Source organism: Pelecanus crispus, chromosome 5, assembly GCF_030463565.1.
Source record: "Pelecanus crispus isolate bPelCri1 chromosome 5, bPelCri1.pri, whole genome shotgun sequence".
NCBI classification, from domain to species: Eukaryota; Metazoa; Chordata; class Aves; order Pelecaniformes; family Pelecanidae; genus Pelecanus; species Pelecanus crispus.
Window position 1 is genome coordinate 51100944 of NC_134647.1, and position 24703 is coordinate 51125646.

The 24703-nt window shown below is 42.0% G+C and overlaps 1 protein-coding gene across 2 annotated transcripts in view; it reads right to left on the reverse strand.

Annotated features, from left to right (window-relative positions):
- Window positions 1-24703, reverse strand: part of RGL1 (ral guanine nucleotide dissociation stimulator like 1) — an 82038-nt gene that overhangs the window by 8292 nt on the left and 49043 nt on the right. The window contains exons 5-12 of one of the 2 annotated variants that reach the window (XM_075710883.1): window positions 15930-16114; window positions 12489-12613; window positions 11618-11833; window positions 7648-7751; window positions 6408-6492; window positions 3914-4003; window positions 1984-2070; window positions 761-793 (exon numbers count right to left, since the gene is read on the reverse strand). In XM_075710883.1, the coding sequence (XP_075566998.1) occupies window positions 761-793; window positions 1984-2070; window positions 3914-4003; window positions 6408-6492; window positions 7648-7751; window positions 11618-11833; window positions 12489-12613; window positions 15930-16114 (925 nt within the window). The remainder of the gene's footprint in view (window positions 1-760; window positions 794-1983; window positions 2071-3913; window positions 4004-6407; window positions 6493-7647; window positions 7752-11617; window positions 11834-12488; window positions 12614-15929; window positions 16115-24703) is intronic. The other variant, XM_075710884.1, reaches the window with a different exon arrangement.

Genomic DNA, 24703 nt, shown 5'->3' on the forward strand with positions numbered 1-24703 from the left:
GTTTGTATGAAGCTGGACTGATGACCATGGAGAAGGTAATGTATCTCATTATTAGTATCTTGAGCCATGCAGTTATACATACAAGGTAAGTCCATAAGTGATTTGTAGCGCTGGGAGCAGTTAGGGGAAGGAAATGGCTCCATCACAGCCAAATCCAAGTCTGCTTTCAGACCCCAGAAGAGAGATTTGGCACAGCTTCATTCAGACAGATGTAACCCTAGTACCTTTACTGCTACATAGAGTTACTTATCTCTGACCAACAAGGATCAGGCTGAAAGGAAAGACTGATAGTATTTATTTCTGTCCCATGAACCTAGTTTGCTCTCTGCAACCTTTTACCTACAAACAGTTTACTGCAGCAGAAGGAAGATGTTTACAAACTGTATCTTCTGGAAAGCAAAGGTGTCATGTCACCAGGTCTGATTCAGTCTCAACACATAGGACATACACATGTAACATATTCCCCATGAACACCAAATGGAGGGAATGTGCATGCCCCAGATGTAAACTCCATGGAAGTAAGTGGCCTCCTGCTCCTCTTCCCCTATTGCACACATCTAAAAGTAGGTTCTCTTCCTGTGCCACCCCTCACAGTTTGGCAGAGGCTCACAGCATTTCAGGGATCTTTCCTCAAGTACAAATAACTTGCATTTAGATTAGTGGCTGTTGTATATCCCTGAGCAAAGACAATGGGCCTCACCAAAAGAATGCTCCAGAGGAGAGCATCAGTAAACTAAAGATCACAGAATATTCAACTTACCTTTCGCCTCTTCTCAAAATTTATCAGGCCACCCTGTTGGAAGGAAAAAGAAGGTATCAGAGTAGAAGAGCCCATTCTCAGTTGAATTTAATCACAAACAGGATGAAGTAGCAAGACTAATGAAAAGCACAGACCTGCCCTGAGCAAGGACCTTCTAAAAATACCTGTTTCCAGATCCGGTAAAAACCACAGCACTCATATATCCGAGTCTCCAAAGGATATCTGTCCTCATGGCCTAAATGGCAATCTGCCCAAGAAGAAAAGCCCAATACAAGAATGCTCATAAAAGCTGTATTGAGATGAGGTCTGAAGAATGCTAGTGGGATTTTGCATGCAAGAAACAAACTTGGCTTTTGCCTGTGCTGTGAGTTTAGCAGTGTTCCTAGTGAGTTTCAGAAACACCAACTGAACACAAAGCATGGACAGAAGGGAAACTGCCAAAAAGAAAATGGATATATAGCAACCTTACACAGGTCTGCTTTAGTGCAGTTTTGCAAAACAAACAACCAAACAAACCAGCAACCATTACCAGCCCAGGGAGAAGTGCATTTGCCCATTCTTATCATAAATACCAACACCAGCACAATGAAGGCTGAGTGCCTGCAGCATAGCTCCTCAGGTGTCTCCATTTATGGGGCCAATTTTCAAAGGTGTTTGAAAACCTTTGAAAATTGGCCCCATCCTCAGTCTCTGTTAAATGACCAGACGCTCTTGCAATCCTTTTTCCCTTCCTATGCTAGATTGATTCCCCCTGCTTGTTCAGCTAAAGAGAAATGAAAAAAACAAATCTTTAATCACTTTAGGGCTCAGGCACATCTGAGTCAATAGTGAAGCACTTCAGTGATCAGTCTGAAGAATTAATTTGTGATTCTGTGTATTTTACCAATTATTCACAGAAATCTTTACACCTAAAATGCTGTTTTCAGAAAAAAAAAAAAAAAACCCAGAATAATGGAAAGTCTACTGTCTTCACGTTTTCTAACCTAAGACAACAAGGCAAAATACAATGCTAAGCTTGTCCCTTGAGATAACTGCACTCAAACTCATGCAAGATTCTTGTTCCTAATAAAACTACATATCGCTGCTTTTTTTTTTTTTTAAAAACCAGATTCTTCCATTTTTAAGAACAGCACAAGAACCCAGTAGAAGATACAGGAACAGACACGCTCAATGCTGGGAAGGCAGGGAGGATATTTAGGATTCAAAAAATTGCCCCAAATTACCTCAACATAGTCCTGAAGGGCTGTGTCAAGCATGATGAGATCAGTGAGGAAGGTACCAAGATAAGGTACTGTGCCTTGCATTACTCCCTGCAAACAATCAGAGCAATGTTGGATTAATTAACTGAGAAATGGTAATAATTAGAATGCTAGAATACGCCTGTATAAGAAAATGAAATGAAAGTAGTCTGCTTAACCAGTGGTCTTATAAATTATGTTTTCTTTCATTACGTCATCCTCAGTATCTAATCTAGAATTTAAATCAAATTCTAATGAGAGCAGGATGCTCTCACAGATACTGCCAAGTCATTTTATATTCCAATATTGCCACCATACAGTGATTTCTAACAGTGGGTCACCAGGAAACCCTGCTGTGGAAGAAGCATTGAGCACCAGGGACAGGGTCCCTTGGTTACCTGCTACAAGAGAAAGAGCTTGGGAATGGTCTTGGCTAGCCTGTGTAAGCTGTTTCTCTCTCTGCTTCATTCCAGTGGATTTTTACTTAACAATGTTGTTATACCATGTGACAGTCAAATCAAATCATAGTCCAAGAAGAGACCATCTTTCCCAGCTATTCACTGTGTTTTAATAGAAAATTATTCCAATTTTTAACTTTCTGGACTGCTAGCAGTTGTAGAGTTCAGGCTGTTTCTACACTTGTGAAGGAAATGCTTGGTTCTGCCACCCAAAAGAATCTGTGCTTTTTCCAGTCAAACTAAAAGACAAACAAAAAAATAATATTCAGCACTTTTGCCTCCCTATCCCAGATTTCTCTCTCCTTGTCCTTCTAATCTTTGCCAACTTTGAGACAAAAGCCATTTTCACCAGCAGACTGGAAACCGGACACATTTTACAAAGCAATCTCTGTAGAAGTCTGTGCAATTTTCAAGCTGGTATGTCAGAAGCTTCATAGCTTGTTTAAAAGTAAATGAGATTTTTGCTCTGGCCAGAGATAATTTTCTTTATCACAAGAATTCCAGTATTTACATTACTTAGTTTACTACATGAAAATTGTGTGCCTTTCGCCGTATTTCTCTCTAAAGGGTAACAAGAGTAGTTAATGGAATTCTTTCTTGCAGGACAGAAACAAGGCAGTTGAAAATGATGAACACATGTTTACATTCATCAATCATTTATTACCCTTTTATATGACAGCTTTTGTAAATTTCTGGAAGACTTGAAACTAAGGCCAAACCTTTGGCTCAGTGTCCATCCCAAACAGCTGGTTAGGACGTGAAGCAAATGCAAGTGGGGATGGGAGCAGCAAGCCTATACACTCAGTTATCCCCTGTCAGGGGACAGGGAAGGATTGGTGCCAGGGAACATAACATGGCCCCTGCATACGTCTACCGAATCCTGAAATCTCTGAGCATTCTCAGCACTGGATCACTGAATGCACTGGCTAGGCTGATGCTTTGCATATCCATTTCCTCCAGCTTTTCAGTACACAGACAGGTGTTACTGGAGTAAAAGGACAGCTTTGGGTTGCACTAAAACCCATAGCTGTTGCAGGCTGCCAGCTCAGCATAGGCCATACAGCTTCAGCTGGGTGCAGCACGAGTCCCACTTTGTAACTGTTTATATATACAGATACATGCACATGTGGGACTCTCTGTATATGCACACATATACACACACATAGTATTACTATGATCCACAGCATAAGGGAAATACAGCTTTGGGCATGTATTTACAGGGACAAACAGTCTGACTGCATATTCAGTCTAAATCTTTCAGTTCGCTTGCTTTGTATCAGCTAATCAATAGCACTGATGTGACTGTTTTGCTTGACAGAGGGCATATTCAAGAGCATTACCTACTGCACACTTGCTTTGTTAAATACCTTTCTAGATTTTTTTTCTTATATAATTCACCAGTTAGGGTTAATCATGTTACCAGTGCAAAAAGGATAGGAAAAGGACCCCAGACGCACCATATCTTTTTGAAGTTGCAGTCGCCTCTGGGTCCTTTTCTGATTTTCTTTCACACTGCTGTCCAGATTCGCAAATTTGGATGTTCCTTCCTGTAAGTGAATTAAAAGGCAATTGATGGAGGAGCTAAGTGGTAAGCTGGCTACTATGTTTATGTAAAATAATTGCAAATACATTTAACCAGGCAAGCTAAGCCAGCAAAAATATTTGATGTGCAGGTACATGCATGTATACATACACGTGCTAATTTTCTGGGACTCATACACTGATTGGGAATTTCGGACAAAATCCCACAAGATGACCATAAGGGAATTTTTCTGCAAAATAGCTCTACTCCAGCCAAAGCTAAGTGCTGCTGCAAATCTTCTGAGACATTAAATCAGAGAAGCTTAGATATACTCTAGGTGTCCAGGTGCTTCTCTGAACCCTATCCTGACACTCTTAACCTCAGAATTTCTGTTTAATTTCCTAATCAGGACTGCTACAAGTAAACATCTCTATCTTATGTAATGCTTTGTGTTTTTTTCTTATGCTGCAACATAGAGATCCAGCAACTACCCTCTGTGGTTTACTGACTAATCCAAAACCACACAGGAAATGGAAGTAATAGGTTTTCATCTCCATAATTCAAGCTTTCCTATGAATGGATGAGCTATTTCACAATAGATCTGTAGCCTTTATTTCACTGGATCCATATGGGATGCTGGGAGTTACTGTTACTTTTTCCAGTGGCCAGATAGGTGGGTTATGAATCATTATCAATGTCTTTTTAAGAGGCACAAAACAACAGCCTGCACTTGTAAAGATCCTCTCATTACAATGTTTACTTCTATCAGTCACAGTTAATGGACAGATCACTCAAACTCTGTATTTCCTTCCTTGGCTGAAAAACAGGAGCAAATGAAAAAGAAGCGTTGCCTTAATGTCTTCAAGATACTGAAAGGTAAGCTCGATATTCTCTAACAGCAGCCGGCACACAGGCACAGAAGCTAAGACTGCAGCTCACAGCAGAGCCGTTGTTTCGGGAGGAGAGAACACAGTGCTTCCTCTCCATGCCAGCCAACCTGTTTCATATGGCATTTTGTCTGCTCTACACTTAAATTTGCAGGATGGATAGGCAAGGTCAAACACGGCTTCCCTAGAGAGACTATTTATAGTGAAAGAGAACAAAGACTTTAAGGATTCAGTGGGCCTTAATCCTCCAATCATTACAAAATGGTCCAAGATGAGAAGCAGGAGAGAGGTTCTAGCTATTCTGTGGAATTTTTCTCCTCTCACTGCTTTCAAAATGTTTTGCAAATCTACTTACAGCAGCTGGATAGAGTGATTTGTTGGGAGCCAGAAGGTCTGGGCTTGGATTGAGTTGTTGTTTTGTGTTTTTAATATTTAGTTAAATAAGCTATTCTGAACGTACATTTTCCCTCTACACTTGTTATTGTCTCACCTGCTTTAAAATTTAGCTACAGATGTTGATAAATGGATGATTAAAAAAACAGAGAGGTTTGAATGTGATCACCCATCATTCCTGAGCAAAATGCAGTGTTTCGGACACCAAGGCAAAGGGGTAAGGTACAAACGCCAGATAAAGTGGATAGAACTGCCACAAACATTCCTTAGTTTCTACAGAATATAACCTTCCCCTCTATTCTTCATCACTCCTTTCAAGCTCCTGAGCTTGTTGCGTTTGCCCAGGACAGTGCACAAGTCAAACTGTTTCAGACAGAGCCTACTTTATTGTCCATCTGGCCACACACGGAGCAGGAAGCCTGTTGCTTTGAAATTCCCAGCCCTGTTTTCTAGTTCCAAGAAAGGTACAGGATAGCTGGATAAACATCTTGGTTTAATTCCTCAGCTGAAGCTAAGCGGCATTGTTCCAGTGAAGTCAAAAGCACTACAGTGGCGCAACCCAGCTGAGAATCTCGTTTGGAGCTGCTCTGCACTCACCAGCGCAAACCTGAGCCTTTCCAGGTCTGCTCAGAGGATGCACAAGTTTGTGGTTCATCTCTATACAGAGCAGTATAAAGCCAAAGTGCTAATTTGTAACTCGTCTTAGTAAAATTACACTGCGGCACCTCTTCACTCTGGTTGTGGCTCCAGCGCTATCACAGGTATGATACGGCGCACACAGCTATTCTTGAGCTAGACATCACCATGCCGCAGGGAGCATTACCAGTTACCTAACTACAGCAGCATGACATTCAACTTGAGGGGCTCCAAGCGGTTCTGACCTGCTATCTTGTCAACAAGTCCACACACAATCTGTGCTGCTGCAGCCTGCTGTTTGTGGGTATCCAAGCTCAACAGGCTAGTGTAGGTTCCTTTAGGAACACTGAAATCACCTCTCAGCCCAGCAGAAAAGCACAGGTTTTACAGACCTGTCTTCCTTGAAGCACTACATGCAGTAGTTCAGGGAGAGATGAGCTTTGGCAGCTGGTTAGAAAAAGGGCTAACCTCAGCTTTGAGATCACAAGCCTTGCAACTCAGGCTAATTCTCACCTTCATTAGCAGCTCTCTAGTTGTCAAATAATTGTCATGGTCTGAGAAGATATCAGACAGCTCTTCAAACATCAGCATTACATCCCTGTACAGGAAAAGGTTAAATCATTTAGGTTATCAGTAAGCACTCTAAATCAGATCAGATTACTATTCAGCTTTTTTTCTCATAAATCGTTAACAGTTAGGCACATAAAAGGTAACACCACCAAAATGTATCCAATGAGATGCTGCACATCTACTAGGAACCTTCCTGGGATTTTCTGGTGATCCCAGTAAAGTCAGGCCTTATTTGACAGCATCACAAAGAAATGCCATAGGTATGCAGATCCTGAGCAGGGTTTTCAATCACACTGCAAGGTGAGATTGTTGTAAGGAAGTGGGTAAATAGATACAAAGGCACAGAAAAATAGCTGTGAGATGTATCCTAAGTACTTAATTTTTGCCATTCCGTGCACTCTGGAAAGCTAGAAGTGTTGAAGTCCCTTTCTATTACCCAATGCTGTAAACACAAGATGGCAATATTTTGATCAGGAACAGGAATGTGGGGCAGCAGAAGGAAAGACCCACCTCTCTCTAGGGGAAATGCAGAGGTATACTGCGTGGCAGAGTGACATTTTTCTTTGTTAATCAAAGGCAAAGGCAAGAAATCTATTCTTCCCAAACTGAATGAGCAGAACACCATCTTTTCTACAGAGAGATGTGTCTGGCATTCAGTATATATGCCAGTTGCACAAAAAGGTATTCCCCTGTAAGAAATATTGTCTTCAATACATGTTTGGATTTTGTAGTATGGGGATATATTTTAAGGAAATGTCAGGACCAGGAAAGGATTAGTGAGGGTTTGTAACAACCTGGACCTCCTCCAACTTCATAGGAGAAAAGACAACAGGCAAGTATCACGGTGCCCTTTTGCTGACCTCCTGAGAGCAGTTTGCATGAGCTGGGTAACTAGTCCCATAGTTTTTCAAAACAGGCTCTGGAAGATCTAATATGCTATAAAGGACAGAAGAGACCCGGTATCGCTGAGGGCAGATTGTCCCCTCAGTATGAAAGAGGAGCTCACAGCAGTCAGACCCAAAAACCAGGTCTAAGCCTCACAGGAATGAGAGGTTCTTCTAAGACAACAGGTGTCCATGAAGGAGCAAAATAGGAAGACTGAGAAGAACAAGATGAAAAGAAAGAGCACTGAGCTTTTTGGCTTTGTTTAGGGCTAGCCACAGGAGTGGAGGGGGAAGCTTACTTTGGAACACATGTCCAGGTCTTCTTTAGCCGATAGATGGAGTGGGACTGCAGTGCTGAAATGATGGCCCTCAACGAGGAAAAATTCTTCAGGATCCTACATTCCTGTGAAAGGAGCGGTTAGAAATACAGGAGCATTAAATGTCAGCATTACGAATACGTTAGTGCTCTTCTGTTTGACCAGTGTCATGCTTGCTACGCATTCTCACTGCTAAGCAGGCAGCTGTATAAATATTGAGCATCAAAAATATCACTCCCCCCTCCAGCCACCAAACACTTTACAGGCTTTGGCACTTATATTTTGTTTTCCTCACTTTCATGTATTTGTGGTGATGTTGCAGTGCTACAGCTTCCAGTTCTCCTAGTAAAAATAAAAGTGGAACCGCGTCCATGAAGCCAGGCTAAAAAGCACAAATGTTACACTTCTTAACAAGCTCTTTATAATTACCAATCCCTTTTACCCTTTAGGGGAAAAACCAGGCTTTGCCTCTTTGTATGTGGTATTTAAAATGTAAACCCTCAATCATCTAAGTGTCAATTAAAAATAAAGACATGCAAAGGAATAACCTGTTACTCAAGTATGTGCAACACTGTTAAAGAGAAAAACCTCCCCAGCTTTTCCAGAGTTGGGATCAAATCCTAACAGAGAGACTGGTTCAGAGACATTTCTTATGCAGCTTCTCTGTGTCAAAAGCTTTGATGGAAAAGGATACTGACAAACTTAATTCTCAAAAAAATAGCACAGATTCCTGGTAAAGCAGATGGAAGCAAGGGGAGGGGGGCGGGGAAGTCTGGCCTGTGACTCTTCAAGGAACTCCTTCCTGTAAGTCTGTCGGTGGCTCATGAACCAGAGCACAGGCACCAGAGACTTAAGAAACTCTTGGAAATACAATCTCTCACAAACAGGTGCCTGTACACACAAATTAAACAGACAAAACACATGCCAATTTGACTGTTGCATGTAGATGAGAAAGTATTCAAACTACAATTCCACTTCTGCAAATTTTTATGGGGCTATTATGCCAATAATGCTGATTATGTAAAGGATCCTTACAGTGAAAATAGACATAATTTATTTCCTTTGTAGGACTGAACAAATGTAAAGCAACCTTAGCATAAACAAAAGTCAGATCTTAATACATCAGCAACTCCATTCATGAGTTGCATTAAAATTGACTGAACAACAAAGGGAAGTATATTTACTCCCATTTATTTACCTTAAAAAAAAAAAAAAATCTTTGTGCAACTGAGGAGGCTACATTTAACAAAGTGTGGCTTAAGAAGATTGACTGGCCAGACAGCACTTGAAACAGGCTGGCAGTTACGCTAGATAAAGACCCAAGTTCAAGATCACGTGGTAGGACACACAAGACCTGAAAGCTATTTTTGCATGGTTTGGGGCCAAAGAATCCACATAACTGCTCTTCTTCAGAAACTGACACATTTGAGAAGGAGATCCATCTTTCTTTATGTTCAACTTGAAATTCAGGCTGGGGAGAACATACATTTAGAGGCACAAACTCTTAGCATTTCTCTTTTTTTTCAAATACAACAGGAGTTTGGACTGGAAGATCCAATTTAGAACCATCATGATTTAATTGCACGTTGCATAATTTAAAGCACATCAGGAAATCAGTATTGGATTTTGTGTTCTCAATGTTTTAACTGACTGCAGACTAAACTTTAGCAAGCTTTCATTTGTATATAAGAAGAATTTTTAAGACTGGTTTGAATAACTGTTTCATGCTGTGTCCTTCACAAGGGGAAAACCAGAAAGAATCCTGTGCAGAAGCAACTCTGATTTTAAAAAATTAAGCATAACAGGATATTAATGATTTCGTTTTTACTTTTTATTTTTAAAGAAAATATTGTGTGAGTGAAATTGGCTGCTCCTGCTCAGGAACTTTAGATCTAGGTGGAGCAGAGAGGACTGGCAGTTAGAAAAAGTATTCCAAGAAACTGGATCCAAAAGTCACGAACAGATAACAAACACGGAACTCCATGCTGCTAAGTTACAGAGTTAGTTGTCAGTGAATAAGTGCACTTTAATGAGTGGACTGTTTTCTAATTCAGGCATCTAACTATTCAAAACACTCATTTGTATGCACAAAGCAAGCAACTTTCTTCAGAAGTAGGCAGCTAAGTGTATATGCAACTAGCTGTTCTACATGTGCAATTATTTTGTAGAGCATGCACATGCATTTTTCATGTGCTTAGCTAAGACTGGAGTATTTAATTATGTGTATGAATTAAGTAAAGGGAGAAGTACTGAATCAACAGAGGTGGAGAACAATATTCTCCATCCACAGAACCAGTATGATGGGCATGGTGCCTGTCCTGGCTGTCCTGCTGCCCTGTGATGAGCAGGAAGCTGCTTCATACTTGTTCGTCCAGGCTGCAGCCCAGTCTGCCCCATGAAGGCCCCTTTAGCAACTTAAGGACCCTCTGCAACTTAAATATCTGCACACAGAAAATAAGAATCAAACTTCCTCATCCATTCATACGGGCTATAAAGCAGCCATCAGATGATAACAAAATTGAGTCAACATAAGTGCCAAAAGAGAGGTGGAAGACTACTTCCCCATACCAGTTTCCTGAACCATGCAGTTGCCAGAGCTTAGGTGCCAGGACTAACAATACTGCCTCTGGAAGCATAGAAGTGCATTGTCAAGGTTGGAAAGCCTCTGTTTGGCTTGAGCTTTTTATGATTGCTTATTTTGTATAGCTCGGAAAGAATCCATGTGATTCTTAAAACAAAAATCAACACACATCCATATGAAAGTGCTTTAAATGTTCTCTTCAAAGAGAGATCTAGTTTACTGCCAGCTGCCCAGTGCTCTGAGGGGAGTTGAAAAGGTTACAGTAAAATATTAAAGATAAAAATCTAAGAAATTAGCAAACTAGAGTTACGTAAAGAAGGCATGCAAAACCTTTTTGCGCAAAGATTAAGAAACACACAATCTGCTACAAGACACAGGAACTGAAGCATAGAGTAAAAATGGGTTAGAGAAACATGTAAGACAAAGATAAAGCAGAAAGGTAAGAAGATGAGGGGACTGGTACCATATTGTAACTTTACTTATTTTTTCTGGTCAATGCTTGCACCTCTCACCCCCTCTAAACCCAGCTGGTTTTTATACCTGATGTAAACTGTGAATAACTCAGTAGGCAAATGACTTTTCAGATTCAAGAATCTTTCAAAACAAAAAAGTACAAACAATAATTTCATTTTTTCCATGTTAAAGAAGCTACTGCTTCCTAGAAGTAAGTTAGCTTTGTCTGCACTTACTTAAAACCTTGTATTTACTTTACTTTCATATATACACGCACATATGTAAAAATGTATGAAAACACAAACAGTTGTGCTGTCTTCCACCATATCTGATTTCAACTCTCATGGTGTTCATAGGCACAGGAGAGGGAGCATGACACTCACTGACTGAACATGAACAGCCAAAGGCAGGTAAGCACAAAGCTTATTCTGACTGTGTCTGCTGCCTGCACCACTGTCAGTCCCTCTCCATTCTTGTTAAACTTTCCTCTGAAAACAAGCTTAACCTTTGGATCATATCAAACATCACTTCACTTCTTTCACTGATATGAGCAGTATTTTCTTCCTAGGGAAGTGAACTGGCTGAATGTACACCTATCTTACCATAAATGTTACATTATCAAGTATATGGCACTCCCCAGCCGCAAGACACAGTATCTGCCTCACCAGTTAATTAGCACTCCCAACCCCGTGAAGAGACAAGCATCAACCCCATTTCCATGGTGGGGAAGAGCTAAGGAGAGGAAGGGCAATACTTCATTTGCTGTTACAAAGAAAGTCAGCCAAAAATAGAAAGAATTAGAGCTAAGATGTTCACTGGCCTGGGACCAATGCATACAACCCCTTTCTCCCCTCCCAACTCCCTCACTCCAAGGCACCCACACAAGAAACATTAAACAGTCTAGAATAAATGCTTTACATGTGCAATATGAATCCACTTCTCAATGATCTTGGCTCTTTGCTGTGTTTTGAGTTCTTTGCTCTTCAGGATAGTGCTGACAACACATTTGGTAACTGCATTGAACTGAGAGATGGTGGCTCTGATGGTAGGTGCCACGTGCTTGTTTTCTTTCTTATCCCTTCGAGACCAGATGCATCCCAAACAGTGGTAGGGCACAACTTTCTTGAAGAGTTTCTAGAGTGAAATAGAGGTGTGTAAGTCAGCAAGATTGTCCTAAATCTCTATTGTCCACAAGAAGAAATGCATGTTTACAGTACAAATTGGATCTAAATCTAATATGGTATTAAAAGGTAAATATTTGTTTTCTCTTATTTTAAAATACATGCTTTGGCATACTCTTTATAGGCTTGATGCCCTAAAAGAACTGTCAGCTAAATAGTCCTGGGTAAACAAGAGACACCTTTGTATAAGTTGCATAACCAAGGAGAAAATTTTTTATATAATGATATTTTGAAGGAGATTGATACAGACAAACCAAATCGGAGCACTACAGTTAAGAGTACCTATACATCTTTAGGCCAGGTAGCAATATAGTAAAAATGTGCTATTTCTCAGGTGTCAAATATTAAACTTTGCAAAAAAGGGCTACACAGTATACATACACACTTAAAAACAAACAAACAAACAAAAAAACCCCAAACTTCAGACTGACTGAAGGCAAAAGTCCAATGAACAAAGCAAGGCTGAATAACCAAGCAGAGCTGTGTTCTGTGTCCCAACAACAGACCTGTTCTGGAACACTCTACTTACATTGACATAACTTAAAAAAATTTTAGAAGCCCAGCACTATTTTGCCTAGCATTTCAAGTAGTACATATACTCTACATACTGCATCCATGTATGTCAACTGTTCTGCCACAAGGTCTTCCTGGAAAAAAGAGAATTCTTCTGGACTGCTGATCTCCAGTTCCTCTTCATCATATAGGTTACAGGGGGAAGTGTTATGGAACCCATCTGTCCGGGATGGAAAACACAACTTAGTAAGTTTATGTAGCAAACAGTGAATCAAAGCAGATGTTTGTTTATTTTAAAACATCACTGTATATATAATAGCAGAATGCCCAAAGGGTCCTGCCTGATGTAATGTCCCCACTGTGCTGCATAATTTAGTGAGAAAGATGACAAGCAGAAGATTAAATTGGCAAAAAAGAAGTGGAAGAAAAAGAAATAGAGTTAGAGAGAATTGAGCTGTTCAGGGTCTCTTAGATGAGAAGTGGCTTAACCCATTGGTTAACCATTCTTCTGAAAAAAAAACCCATCACCACCCAAACAAAATTTCCGTATTAACATTGCCGAATTTTGTTAATCTACTTTTCAGTATTTATGCATTATATAATGTGAAAAAAAAAATAATCAAACTGCAAAGGGACAAGACTGTAGTTATATCCCCAAAATATTGCATTAGGAATGCTCTTATATCCAGATTTCATCTCCCATGTGTGGAAATAAAAGGAGATACCGTATTTTCTTGGCATCATTTCTGCCTTCACAGGGCTACATGGACTATACTGAAGAGAGTTTATTCCAGCATCCCTCACCTTCCCTCTCTGGGAATTTTTCCCAGAAAAGGGAATACAGTGAGCACCTACAGCATTCAGCTGAATGCTTCTAAATTTGCAGTGGGGAGCATTGAAGAGGTGAGAGAGGAGAGCCATCCTCATCAAGGAACCCGATCTAGTGCAGAAGGGAAGGTATTTCACAGATGTTCCCATGTCACCTTTTGGCTCCCACAGGTTGGGAACAAAGCCACATTAAAACACAAAGAAATATGCCCTTGTTTCCCATGGTAGAGGAAGTCAAACAGAAAATCCCTGAAAATAAATCCTCTTCCTAATCCCTTTTACTGTAAGGCGACAGTAACTCCAAAAGAAGGGATAAAAAAAAAAATGGACTTGTTGAAGACTAACAACGAAAGTACTGAGTTTACTACTAGCGAGATTTCATTAACAAAAACAAGCAGTGCATTTCAGAGTATGTTATGCAATACACTTCATATCCAATTAAAGCAGAACAGATGTTAAAGCAACAAAAGCAGATAAAGTGATACTTCATTGTTGTTTTTCTAAGTATTTAATTTTTCCTTTCTTCATGAATTAGCAAAACCTAATCATCAGTGTAAACTGGTACAGTTTTGATGTAACAAATTATAACTACAGGATGTATCAGATTTCCATCTGTACATTCCAGTTGCACAATTTATTGACAGAGCTAATTGCGATAAATGGAAACCTCTGTTCCAGCATCATTTTTCTGTGGCTGTTTTGTAATAATATACATAATTAAATGGACTTCTACTGAACTTCAGTTCTATTGAACTGAAAAAAGTCACACTTTTTTCTCTCTTTTTGGCTGTGTAACTCCTCATTTTCCTTTCAGTTCTTGAAATTCAACTGAAAATCCACATCACGGAGTTGCAACCCTACTCAAAACCTCATAGTGCCCTTAAAGTCAGGTCTTGGAGTGCAACGCAAGATTTTCCTTTTCTTTTTTCATGCCTCTTTTTCTGCTTTCTCTCTCACCTTTATAAATGTGTAACCAGTCTTCTCCCTACTCCCCAAGAACCTGGAATCCTCTTGTACTCAAGTATCTCATCATCTTCAAATCACTCTGATCCATTTAGCTATCTCAAAGCCCAACTGCCCTCTTGACTTCCCTGAGAGTAAACACACGCCCCTTCTGAATTTGCAGTCTCTGACTCACTTTGCTTTGTATTGCTCAACCTGCAAACACTAAGGCTGGGGAAGAGCTTTTATCTATGTATCTGGTATTGCAATCTAATCCTCTGGCATGGCTGATGGCAGCGCTGAATGGAGGTCTGATTACACAAATCAAATTGTAGGATTAGGACCCAAATTTGTAAATTCATAGCACAATATGAATGCTTTAGAACAACAATTATCAGCAAGTCTTGATTGCAGACAACACACTCAGTGTTTTGAAAGAAATCTCTGAAATGAACAAACATGGAGCTCTGATAAAGTGACAACCCTAAAACTCTTCTCTGCAGGCCCTGCATGTTAATTGCATTCTCCTCCTCTAATTTTATTCTAATTAACAGCCTCTATTCTGCAAAAATTTGGAAAACGTTATCATTCAAGTTGACCCATCTATAACTCAGAAAAGAACCTTTTCAACCGTTACTTGAGAAAACAAATGCAAAAGCAGGGCTGCTGGGAACTTCTGTTCACTTTGAACAACAGATGAACCCAAATATAGCTCTCATGAGCCTTCTTTGTTTGACCTGTGGGAACCAAACCCAGGAAAGGACATCAATAGGCACATATTAGCAATGCTGTTCAGTTACCTGTGTTGAATATGGAAAATGCCTGGTCTCTGTGCAGTACTCCTTTTTATGTGTGTGTTAATGACCGAGTTAATTTGGCATTTCACAGTATTATGCATTGACATGGTATTTCTGGAACATCCGGCAGACATGATTTTTATGGGATGAAATGGTTTTTTTTCTGTCATTTCCTTTATCCTTTATTACATGAATTATTCCCTCTCACCCCTCTACCAAAGCTGGAAGTTGATTCTAGTTCTCATTCACACACCACATGAGCTCCTACGACTTTTCAGCTTATGCCACAGGAAGCTTTCTGACCAGGATGAGGGTATGTGTCAGGCTTGACGCTGCACACAGCATATTTGTGTTACTACAGTTCACTATTGTTTCAGTAGATTGTGACCCCCAATAACGTAAGTTTTTCCTCTGTCCTTGGATACCAGCAGCCAGCCACTCAAATAGGAAAAAACAGCCACAGACACTTCCTTTGACATGATGGTAACTAGGAAGAAAAGCTTCATGACAACAAGGCTTGTGACTCAAGCTGTATTTTGTCGCAGCTCTGTATTTTGCTTTTTGTTCATTTGGGCTTTTCTTGGTGGGGAAGGGAGGTTGAAATGAGAAGAACAGCTAAAGAGCAGCTGTGTGTTTTAATTCAATGACATGGGAATTGTGCTGACAATTAACCACTTACCTGCTGCAGCAATCTCAAAGCTTTGACTAAGTATTAGAAAAGCTCTGGATTTCCCAATACACCCCAGAATGAATAGGCATAGGCACCTACACTGTATGACTATTTCATCCCGCACAGAACCTGCAGCCTCATACAGAGATTTGTTTTTAAAAAAAACAAAGAAAGAAGTCACTGGTGAGCCTCACAATATTGTCAATTAGCATGAGAGTTGATGAAATGTACTCCACATAAAACCCTGCAGTACCATACAGTCTAGGAGAACAGAAAGACAGAAGGGAAAGGTAACTTACCATCATTTTCCACTTCTTGGTTCTGGAACTGCTCCAAGATATTCTGTGCCCTCCTCTCTGGGTCAGAGCCAGGTATATTCCTCTTCAGGTAATCCAGCAACTTCAGCAAACATGGGTAGTCGGGCGGCTCTCTGAAATCCTCAGAGCATTGATCGAGCCAGGCTCGTAAGATTGATGCTATTGCACTAAGAGCAAATACACAGAGAACACACTGTTTGTATACAGCATGTATTGATGCAATTGTATATATCTGTATCTAACATAACAATAAAAACACTGAGACATTCACACCCCATGTGAAGACAGTATGAAGACTTTTTGAGCAAGGAATTGAATTTGTTCTTTTTATGCACGGAATCTCATTAAGATATCACTCAGATTTTGCCAGGGACTTCAGTGAAATCGCTCCTGATTTGCACTCCTACAAGTGGATCCAGTTATATCCCCAAAATGCAAACTAACAAAGAATCAAATCCATTTAAGCTATATTGAGACCCTTCTATTAAATTCAGGATATCAACTAATGACAGATAAAGCAATTAAGAGAATAGAACAGAAGAGACTATTTCAGTTGGAAGAGACCTACAACAATCACCTAGTCCAACTGCCTGACCAATTCAGGGCTGACCAAAAGTTAAAGCATATTATTAAGAGTATTGCCCAAATGTCTCTTAAACACTGACAGGCATGGGGCATTGACCACCTCTAGGAAGCCTGTTCCAGTGTTTGACCACCCTCTCGGTATAATGTCCGTTCTAAACCGCCCCTGGGGCAGCTTTGAACCATTCCCACGCGTCCTGTCCCTGGATCCCAGGGAGAAGAGATCAGCACATCCCTCTCCATGTCCCCTCCCCAGGAAGCTGTAGAGAGCAATGAGGTCACCCCTCAGCCCTCTTTTCTCCAAACTAGACAAGCCCAAAGTCCTTAGGGGCTCCTCACAGGACGTGCCTTCCAGCCCTGTCACCAGCTTTCCTGCCCTCCTCTGGATGCATTCAAGGACCTTCACATCCTTCTGAAATGGTGGGGGCCCAGAACTGCACACAGTACTCAAGGTGAGGTCACACCAACGCTGAATACAGCAGGATAATCACCTCTCTTGACCGGCTGGTTGCACTGTGTTTGATGCACCCCAGGATGCGGTTTGCCCTCTTGGCTGCCAGGACACACTGCTGGCTCCTATTGAGCCTGCTGCCAACCAGCACACCCAGATCCCTTGCTGCAAGGCTGCTCTCCAGCCACTCCTCTCCCAGTTTGTACTTGTGCCTGGCGTTACTCCACTCTAGGTGCAGAATCCGGCCTTTTGACTTGTTAAATTTCATCCCGTTAATCATAGCCCAATGCTCCAATCTACCTAGATCCCTCTGCAAGGCCCTCAGAAGAGTCAACAGTACCTCGCAGTTTGGTGTCATCAGCAAACTTGCTAACAGTGCATTCAACTTCTGCATCCAGATTGTTGATAAAAATATTGAAGAGAACTGGCCCTAGGACTGAGCCCCGAGGAACACCACTGGTGACCAGTCACCAGCCAGATGTAGCCCCCCCATTCACTACAACCCTTTGAGCTCTGCCCTTCAGCCAGTCCTTCACCCGGTGAACCATGTACCTGCTCATCCCACAGTTGGACAACTTGGCCAGAAGGATGCTGTGAGGGACAGTATCAAAAGCCTTACTAAGAACCAGAAAAACTACATCCACTGCCTTCCCTTCATCCACTAGGCAGATGACATTATCATAGAAGGTTATCAGATTAGTTAAACAGGACCTTCCTTTTGTGAACTATGTTGACTGTGCCTGATGATTGCATTATTCTTTAAACGCCTTTCAGTAGTACCCAGAAGATAATTATAATCTTCTCCCTAATTTTTCCAGGAAGCGAGGTTAGACTAACAGGTCTGTAGTTCCCTGGGTCTTCCTTTGGTAGATGATCTAGAGGGGTCCTGCCATAACATCTGCTAGCTCTTTCAGAACTCTGGGATGAATCCCATCAGACCGCATGGACTTGTGAACATTCAGCTGGTCCCTTACAATTTCAGTGTCCACAAATGGAAAGTCACTGTTCCCACACTTGCGGTCCTCCAACTCAGGTGACCAGGCAGCCTAAGGTCTATCAGTACTATTAAAGACTGAGGCAAACAATGCATTGAATGCCTCCACTTTTTCTTCATCCCTATTAGTCAGATGACCACCTCCAACCAGTATCTGTCCAATGTTTTCTTTAGACCTCCTCTTGCTATTAACATACTTAAAAAAGGCTTTCTTGTTATCTGGAACAACACTGGCCTGTTTCAACTCCGAGCTCTGGCCTTTCATGTCTTCTCCCTGCATAAGTGAACCAAGATCTGTAATCTTCCTGCAAAGCCTGACCTCACTTCCAGAGATACAACAGTTTCTTTTTCCTCTTGAGCTCCACGAGGCGTTCCCTGTTCAGCCAAGCTGGTCTTCTGCCCCGCGTGCTTGACTTAAGACGCAGTGGAATTGCCTGCTCCTGTGCTTCTAAAAGGTGGTTCTTAAAGACTGACCAGCACTCATGGACTCCTAAGCCCTCAAAAGCCCTCCCAGGGTGCTCTGCTAAATAGTTCCCTGAACAGCTTAAAGTTTGCTCTCCTGAAGTCCAGGGTAGCAGCCCTGCTATCTTTTTTTCTCATTACAGTGAAAATTTTAAACTCAACCACTCCATGATCACTGTGGCCAAGACAGCCACCTACCATCACATCCCCGAGTCCTCCTCTATTCACAAACAGCAAGTCTAGGAGGGCATCTTTCTTATTTGGCTCACTGAGTACCTATGACAAGAATTTATCTCCTACAATATTCACGAATTTCCAAGACCTGCTCGCCACAGCAGTATGATATTCCCAGTTGATGTCTGGGAAGTTGAAATCTCCCATAAGCACAAGGGCTACCAATCCAGACATTTCTCCTAATTGCCCATAGAATAACTCATCAGTGTTTACATCCTGGCTGTGCAATTGGTAGTAGGCATCCACTGCAATGTCTCTTTTGTTTTCCATCCCCCTAATCCTTCCCCAGAGGCTCTCAAACACATTATCACCAACTGTAAGGTCTGTGCAATCAAACCTCTCCCTTATGTATAGTGTGACACCTCCACCTCACCTGCCCTGCTTACCCCCCCCCCAAACAGCCTGCAGCCCTCCATCCCAGAACTCCAATCATGGGACTCATTTCACCAAGTCTCACTAATACCAATGATATCATAGCTCTGGGAGCTGATCTACACTTCCAGTTCATCCTGTTTTTTTCTCATACTGTGTGTGTTGGTGTACAAGCATTTCAGACAAGTTCCTGAGCCCACCGTGCTCCCAGGAGCAGTGTAAATGTTCCCACTAGGATTGCCACCCTCGGGTGATGCCATGCCAACCCTTGGCTCACCTATTGCAATCCTGTTGGTAACTCATTCCTCCATCGATTCTAGTTTAAAGTCCTCTTGATCAGCCCTGCCGGCTTATGCCCAAAGACCTGTTTTCCCCATTGGGACAGATGGATCCCGCCAGGCTTCGACAGACATAACTTGTCTCTCAAAAGCTCTTCCATGGTTTAAAAACCAAAAGTTTTGGTGGAGGCACCAGTCCTGGAGCCAGGTATTGATATCCTGGGTTCACCTGTTTCTTCCGAAGTCTCCTGCCATTACTGGGAGGGTTGAGAAAAATGCTACCTATGGTCTCAAATTTTTTAGCATTCTTCCCAGGGTTCTGAAGTCTCTTTTGGCTGACCTCAGACTTTTTGTTGCAACATCAGTACCCACATGAAAGAGCAGAAGTGGACAGTAATCTCAAGGTTGAACTAGGCTCTTCAGTCTTGTGGTGATGTCCCTATTTCGGGCCCCAGGGAGGCAGCAAACTTCCCTGAAAAGAGGGTCTGGTCTGCAAACGAGTGCTTCCATTCTGCACAGGAGGGAATCACCAATGATGATAACTTGCCATTGTTTCTTCTTGGCACTGGTCTTAATGCAGGTCCTGTTGTGAGGGGTTGGTCTTTCTGAACTTGGCAAGACTGCTTGTGCAGGTTTCTCCTGTTTCTCATTATGCGCTTCATCTACCATACCCAGGGCCTCGCACCTGTTCTGTAAGGGTATTGTAGAGGGTAACTTAGAGGGTAAGGAGTCACTTCTCTTACCACTCCATGCTGTAACCTTCTTCCACCCCTCCTTATGCCCTGTGACACTGCCTTCCTCCTGGCACAAAGCAGATCCAGGACCTGCCTCCATAGTGGCCACACTGAGTTGGCTTCTATGCATCATAGATGGTAGAGTGCGGCTCCGTTGATCAACCTCCCTCTCAGACTCTTGAATACTCCTCAGTCTGCCTACCTCCTCCTGCAGCTCAGCCACCAAGCAGAGCAGTTCATCAATCTGGTCACACCTCCTGCAGTCTTGCTTGCAATCACTTTCCACCTCTAGGAACATCCCTTCACACATCTTGCAGCCGGAAACCTGGGTGGTCACATGCTTGAACAGGAGCTCTGTGTGTGGCTGCATTGGTTCTACCAGGTGGAAGAAGCTCAGGAGAAGCAGGGGACACTGCTTTTTGCCCAGTGGTCACCATGCTGCCATGCACCCGCCCGCTGGGAAATATATACACCCCAGCATCTGTTCCAATCAGCTAGGCTGATTGTTTTTTGCCTGCTTAAATCTCCTGCGCTGCTGGGTGCAGGCTCCCTGCCTTACTGTCTCATCCAGTCAGTGGGTCCAGGGTCAGTTGCTGGGGGAATGCTCCCATTCAGTCAAGCTTCTCTTTGTCCACGTGTATCTCTCCTCATGTGTCCCACCACTGCTTGCTGCTGCCGCTGCTGGTGCTCCTCGCACTGCTCTGACATCCGTTGCAATTAATAACAACAGAAATAGCCCTCTCCCAAGTATATAAAGCCAGCACCTCAGATAAAACCAAATAATTTTCTATTACTGACATTCATTATGATCCTGCTTCCCTGTATTGCACTGTTTGTCAGGCTAGCAAAGCAAGACTTGCAAATTACCTTGGAGTTACACTTTGTTTAATCAGTTGAAGTATCTTTGCTTAGCTGTGCTGTGGCCACGTTTGAATAACTACCAGACATTATGCACACAATCAAAAGCAGAACATAATTTCTTAATTCTCTCTCGTGCCAGTGGGAAAAGCTGTGGCCCAGCGAGGCCGCAATGTTTGCTCCCTTAAAGCTCCCTGGGATGTGGGAAAATAGCAGGGAGGAAACAAGGTATTTGTGGCTCCTTCAGGGTAGCAGCTTCCCAGTGGAAGTGCTAAATCAAATGCTTCCTTTGGTGCCCTTCCTCTCATCAATCGCTGCTGCCAAGTCTGGGGACCAAACTGAAGCTGCATATTCCTCCATGCCGTTTTACCAATTATCTGCTGTCTTAGTAGAAACACTGCCCATTCATGAAACCTTGGGTTCTGAAAAAAAGCAGTCCAAGCCTAAACCTAACCCCCACAAGCACATACAGTTAGTGAGATTGCCTCATCTGTGAAGATAAAACCCTAATCATGACACGTGCAGCATGGGCTGCCTGTGCCCAGTATCAAGTTTGAAGTGCCAAGATAGCTGAACCCAGAAGACAGATTGGTCTTGCTAATCTTAGGATGAAACGTGTAACAAGAATGTATCAGCAGAATCTTGATTTTACCCTTAGCCCAAAGACAAGGAGGGGCTGTCAAATTATACCATGCATAAAGGTATCTCGGTCATGCTGGTGGTGCAGTAAAAGGATGCTTAAGGAGTTATAGGAACATTGAATCTCATACAGGAAAGTAATCCCAGACCTTCTTAGACACATGCAGCTAAAAGGACACCATCTGCAAAGAACTGTCCATGGACAATCCTTCTACAGACTAAGAGCGATGAGGGGAAACCAGAGCTGATGAATCAACATGGTTTCCACCCTGCCTGAAACAGAGGGAAATGATTTGTTTATCTACTTTTCCTGGTTTATGTATGTTTTAATCCACACCCACCTATTACATTGGTACTTAGATAGTGCACAAATGTATGCTTATGGGAACTTCTTTAAATCCTGTCTTTGCAGGGATTTTCCATTATTTCAACTTGATTTGGTAAGAAAATAAGACTTACAATTTATGCTATGATTTTCCAGAAATAACTTACAATGTTGTTGACAAATTTCAACTGAGCGTGGAAAAACTGGAAGAAGTATGGAAAAATAACAGAATTTCTTCAAGTTTTAAGAAAATTCAAGTCTGGATAAAAAAATAATGATCAACTTATTTTTTCTGCTGCAGGAAAGACTGCAAGATCTTTGGTTCTTCATAGCAATGTGCTGGTAAATCAGCATGTATATTTTGGTGCACCAATTAGCACTGGCCACAGCACATATTACAGGCTGGGAAGACACAGACTTCTTTTAAAAAAAAAACTTTTTAAAGATAATTTTGTTTACCTGAGCTGACAGAGGTATTAGGGAAACGGACTTTTGTGTGCAGTCACATAACATGACACACTGGCCATGGCCACTGTCTCATGACCACCTACTGTGGTGTTCACAGTAGGACATAATGTGAGAGGGGAAAAAGCCCCTTGTTCCAGCATAAAAGACACAATAAACATCTAAACTTCCTGAGAAAAGGAAGTCCTGAAGATTTCCCCTGTGATACTGAAACCATCCCTGTATTTCAAGTCTCTTCTAGCCAGTAGTCATAAATGCTGTGGCAGGTGTGAGAGGTGACTTACAGGTATTGCTATCATGGAAAACGGGGTAAGATGTTTAGGAGAGAAGACACACAGTTTTGTAGGGAAGCAGATCTCATGAGCTCCACTGCCATCAGAAAACCAGCTGAGATGACCATGTGACAACAGCCCTGGTTTGCAGCAGGTCCTGTTTGGTTCTGCAAATGCTTAGGGCTGTGCTGTGTAGCTATCTGTGAGAGCTTAGCCCTCCAATTACTATATTTTTCACATCCACAGAAACCTTCCCTGACACTTATTCCAATAACTGCATTTCACAAGACACCCATGCAGTAACAGTATCCTATACTCCTAATTATATTCCTTGAAGAGAAGGGCCACGCTCTCAGTAAAAACCTCTAACCACAAGTATCCGGTTAGAGACACCAATGTGTCAGCTCAAAGAGCATCTGTGCTCTGTGCCCATGACAATCAGGCACTTGGCTTTTAAAGTTCAAATCCTCAAAAACACAGATGTAGTGGCTCCGGGTCTACCACATTAATAGTTGCAAAATAGAAAGGGACAAACATGCCAGGAGGACCTCTCTTTCCTCAATTTATGAGATCATGAGCAGAGTTCAAATATGAGCATAGATTTCACATATAGACAACAAGGAACCCAAAAGCCAACCCAGAAAGCTCTTGTATCAGAGCTGCGTACAAACACTGGCACGTTTGTTCTGCAAGTAGGGAAGCCACAGCAATATCTGGTTAACTCAGCTGCTCAGTGGCATTCAAAAAAACCCCAATAGTTAAGAAAGAGTAAAGATAGTTTCTCCCACTCCCCTTGTCTCATCTTAGCCATATTGGTTCTTCCTCAAAACTCAGTTAACTTTTTTTAATCCCATACAGATACCATTTTACAAGTCCTATCCATTTGTCTGTTGTTTCTTCTGTTTCTTTCTCTGATACTGTGGTAACTTCGAATTTGTAATTAGTATATTTGGAAATCTGTCAGTAATACTGTTTGGTTAGGCTTCCTGACAGAAGAAACTCTGGAATTACAATTTTAGAGCTACAAAAAGTATTTACAACCAAAAATTAACATGCAGACATGTTCTGGATTTCAGGTTGCATTGCAAACGAAACACAGATTGTGCAGTTTAGAAGACTCTCTTCATGTTTGAAAACTGTTTTGGACCGAATTTTCACAACTCTGCTCAGACAAGCTTCCATCATACATGCAACAAGTACATCCTTCACAGTTTAGGCCAGTGGTGACCAATCTTTTTATCTGGGGCTTCAGGATCATTTTTCTCAGTCAGGACAGGTGTCACAACAGCCAGTGCTCCACGACCACCACGGCAAAGCCAATGGTGCTAGCCCAGCTCTACATCCCAAGGTGCAAAAAGGCTACAACAGACAGATGACCACAGCAGTGCTCCCAAGCTCTCACTCCACCCTCCCCTCTCCTCACGTTCTGAATCATCCTCTCTAGCCTCAGACATACCCAGAATGCGGTGTCACAGCAGCACTTACAGTCACAAACACCGCTGCCCTATGTCCACAGTATTTTCATTTCTTTTCCACCACAGGCAGGGGAACACTGTGCCTCGCTCCATGCCCTAATCATTTATTTCCTCCTGTTCTGTACCTTTTCCCCCACCCACATCACAAACTCACCATCATCCCTACTGGCTCCACCACCAAAAACTAGGTTGGGTATTCTTTTCTTATGAGCTTTTACCAGCTCAGCAATGATTTGGAAGAAGGAGCCTCTCCACAGGATAAGTTCTTGTACTAATGTTGTTCACACACTCTTTATACTAAGCTCAGTTTCCAGAGGTTTGGTTGATGGCCACTTTCATAAGCTGAAGAATAAACAGAGTTTAAGACAGACCCAGTTGCCCAGAGCAGGGTGAAGAGTTCACAGCTGTTACAGACGCTGATTTTTGCCAGCAAAATAATTTCAGTCAAGAGGGGAAATAGGAAAGAGAAAAAAGGTACACTGTGCCCTAGTGACCTCCTATCGCCTGGCGGTTTAATTGGTGTGTCAGGGAGGGAAGCTTTCTGAAAACAGGCTGGAGAATTGCCCATATCTTGCAGTAGCTTTACATTTGCTGCCCTTGAGAAGAAACTCCCTG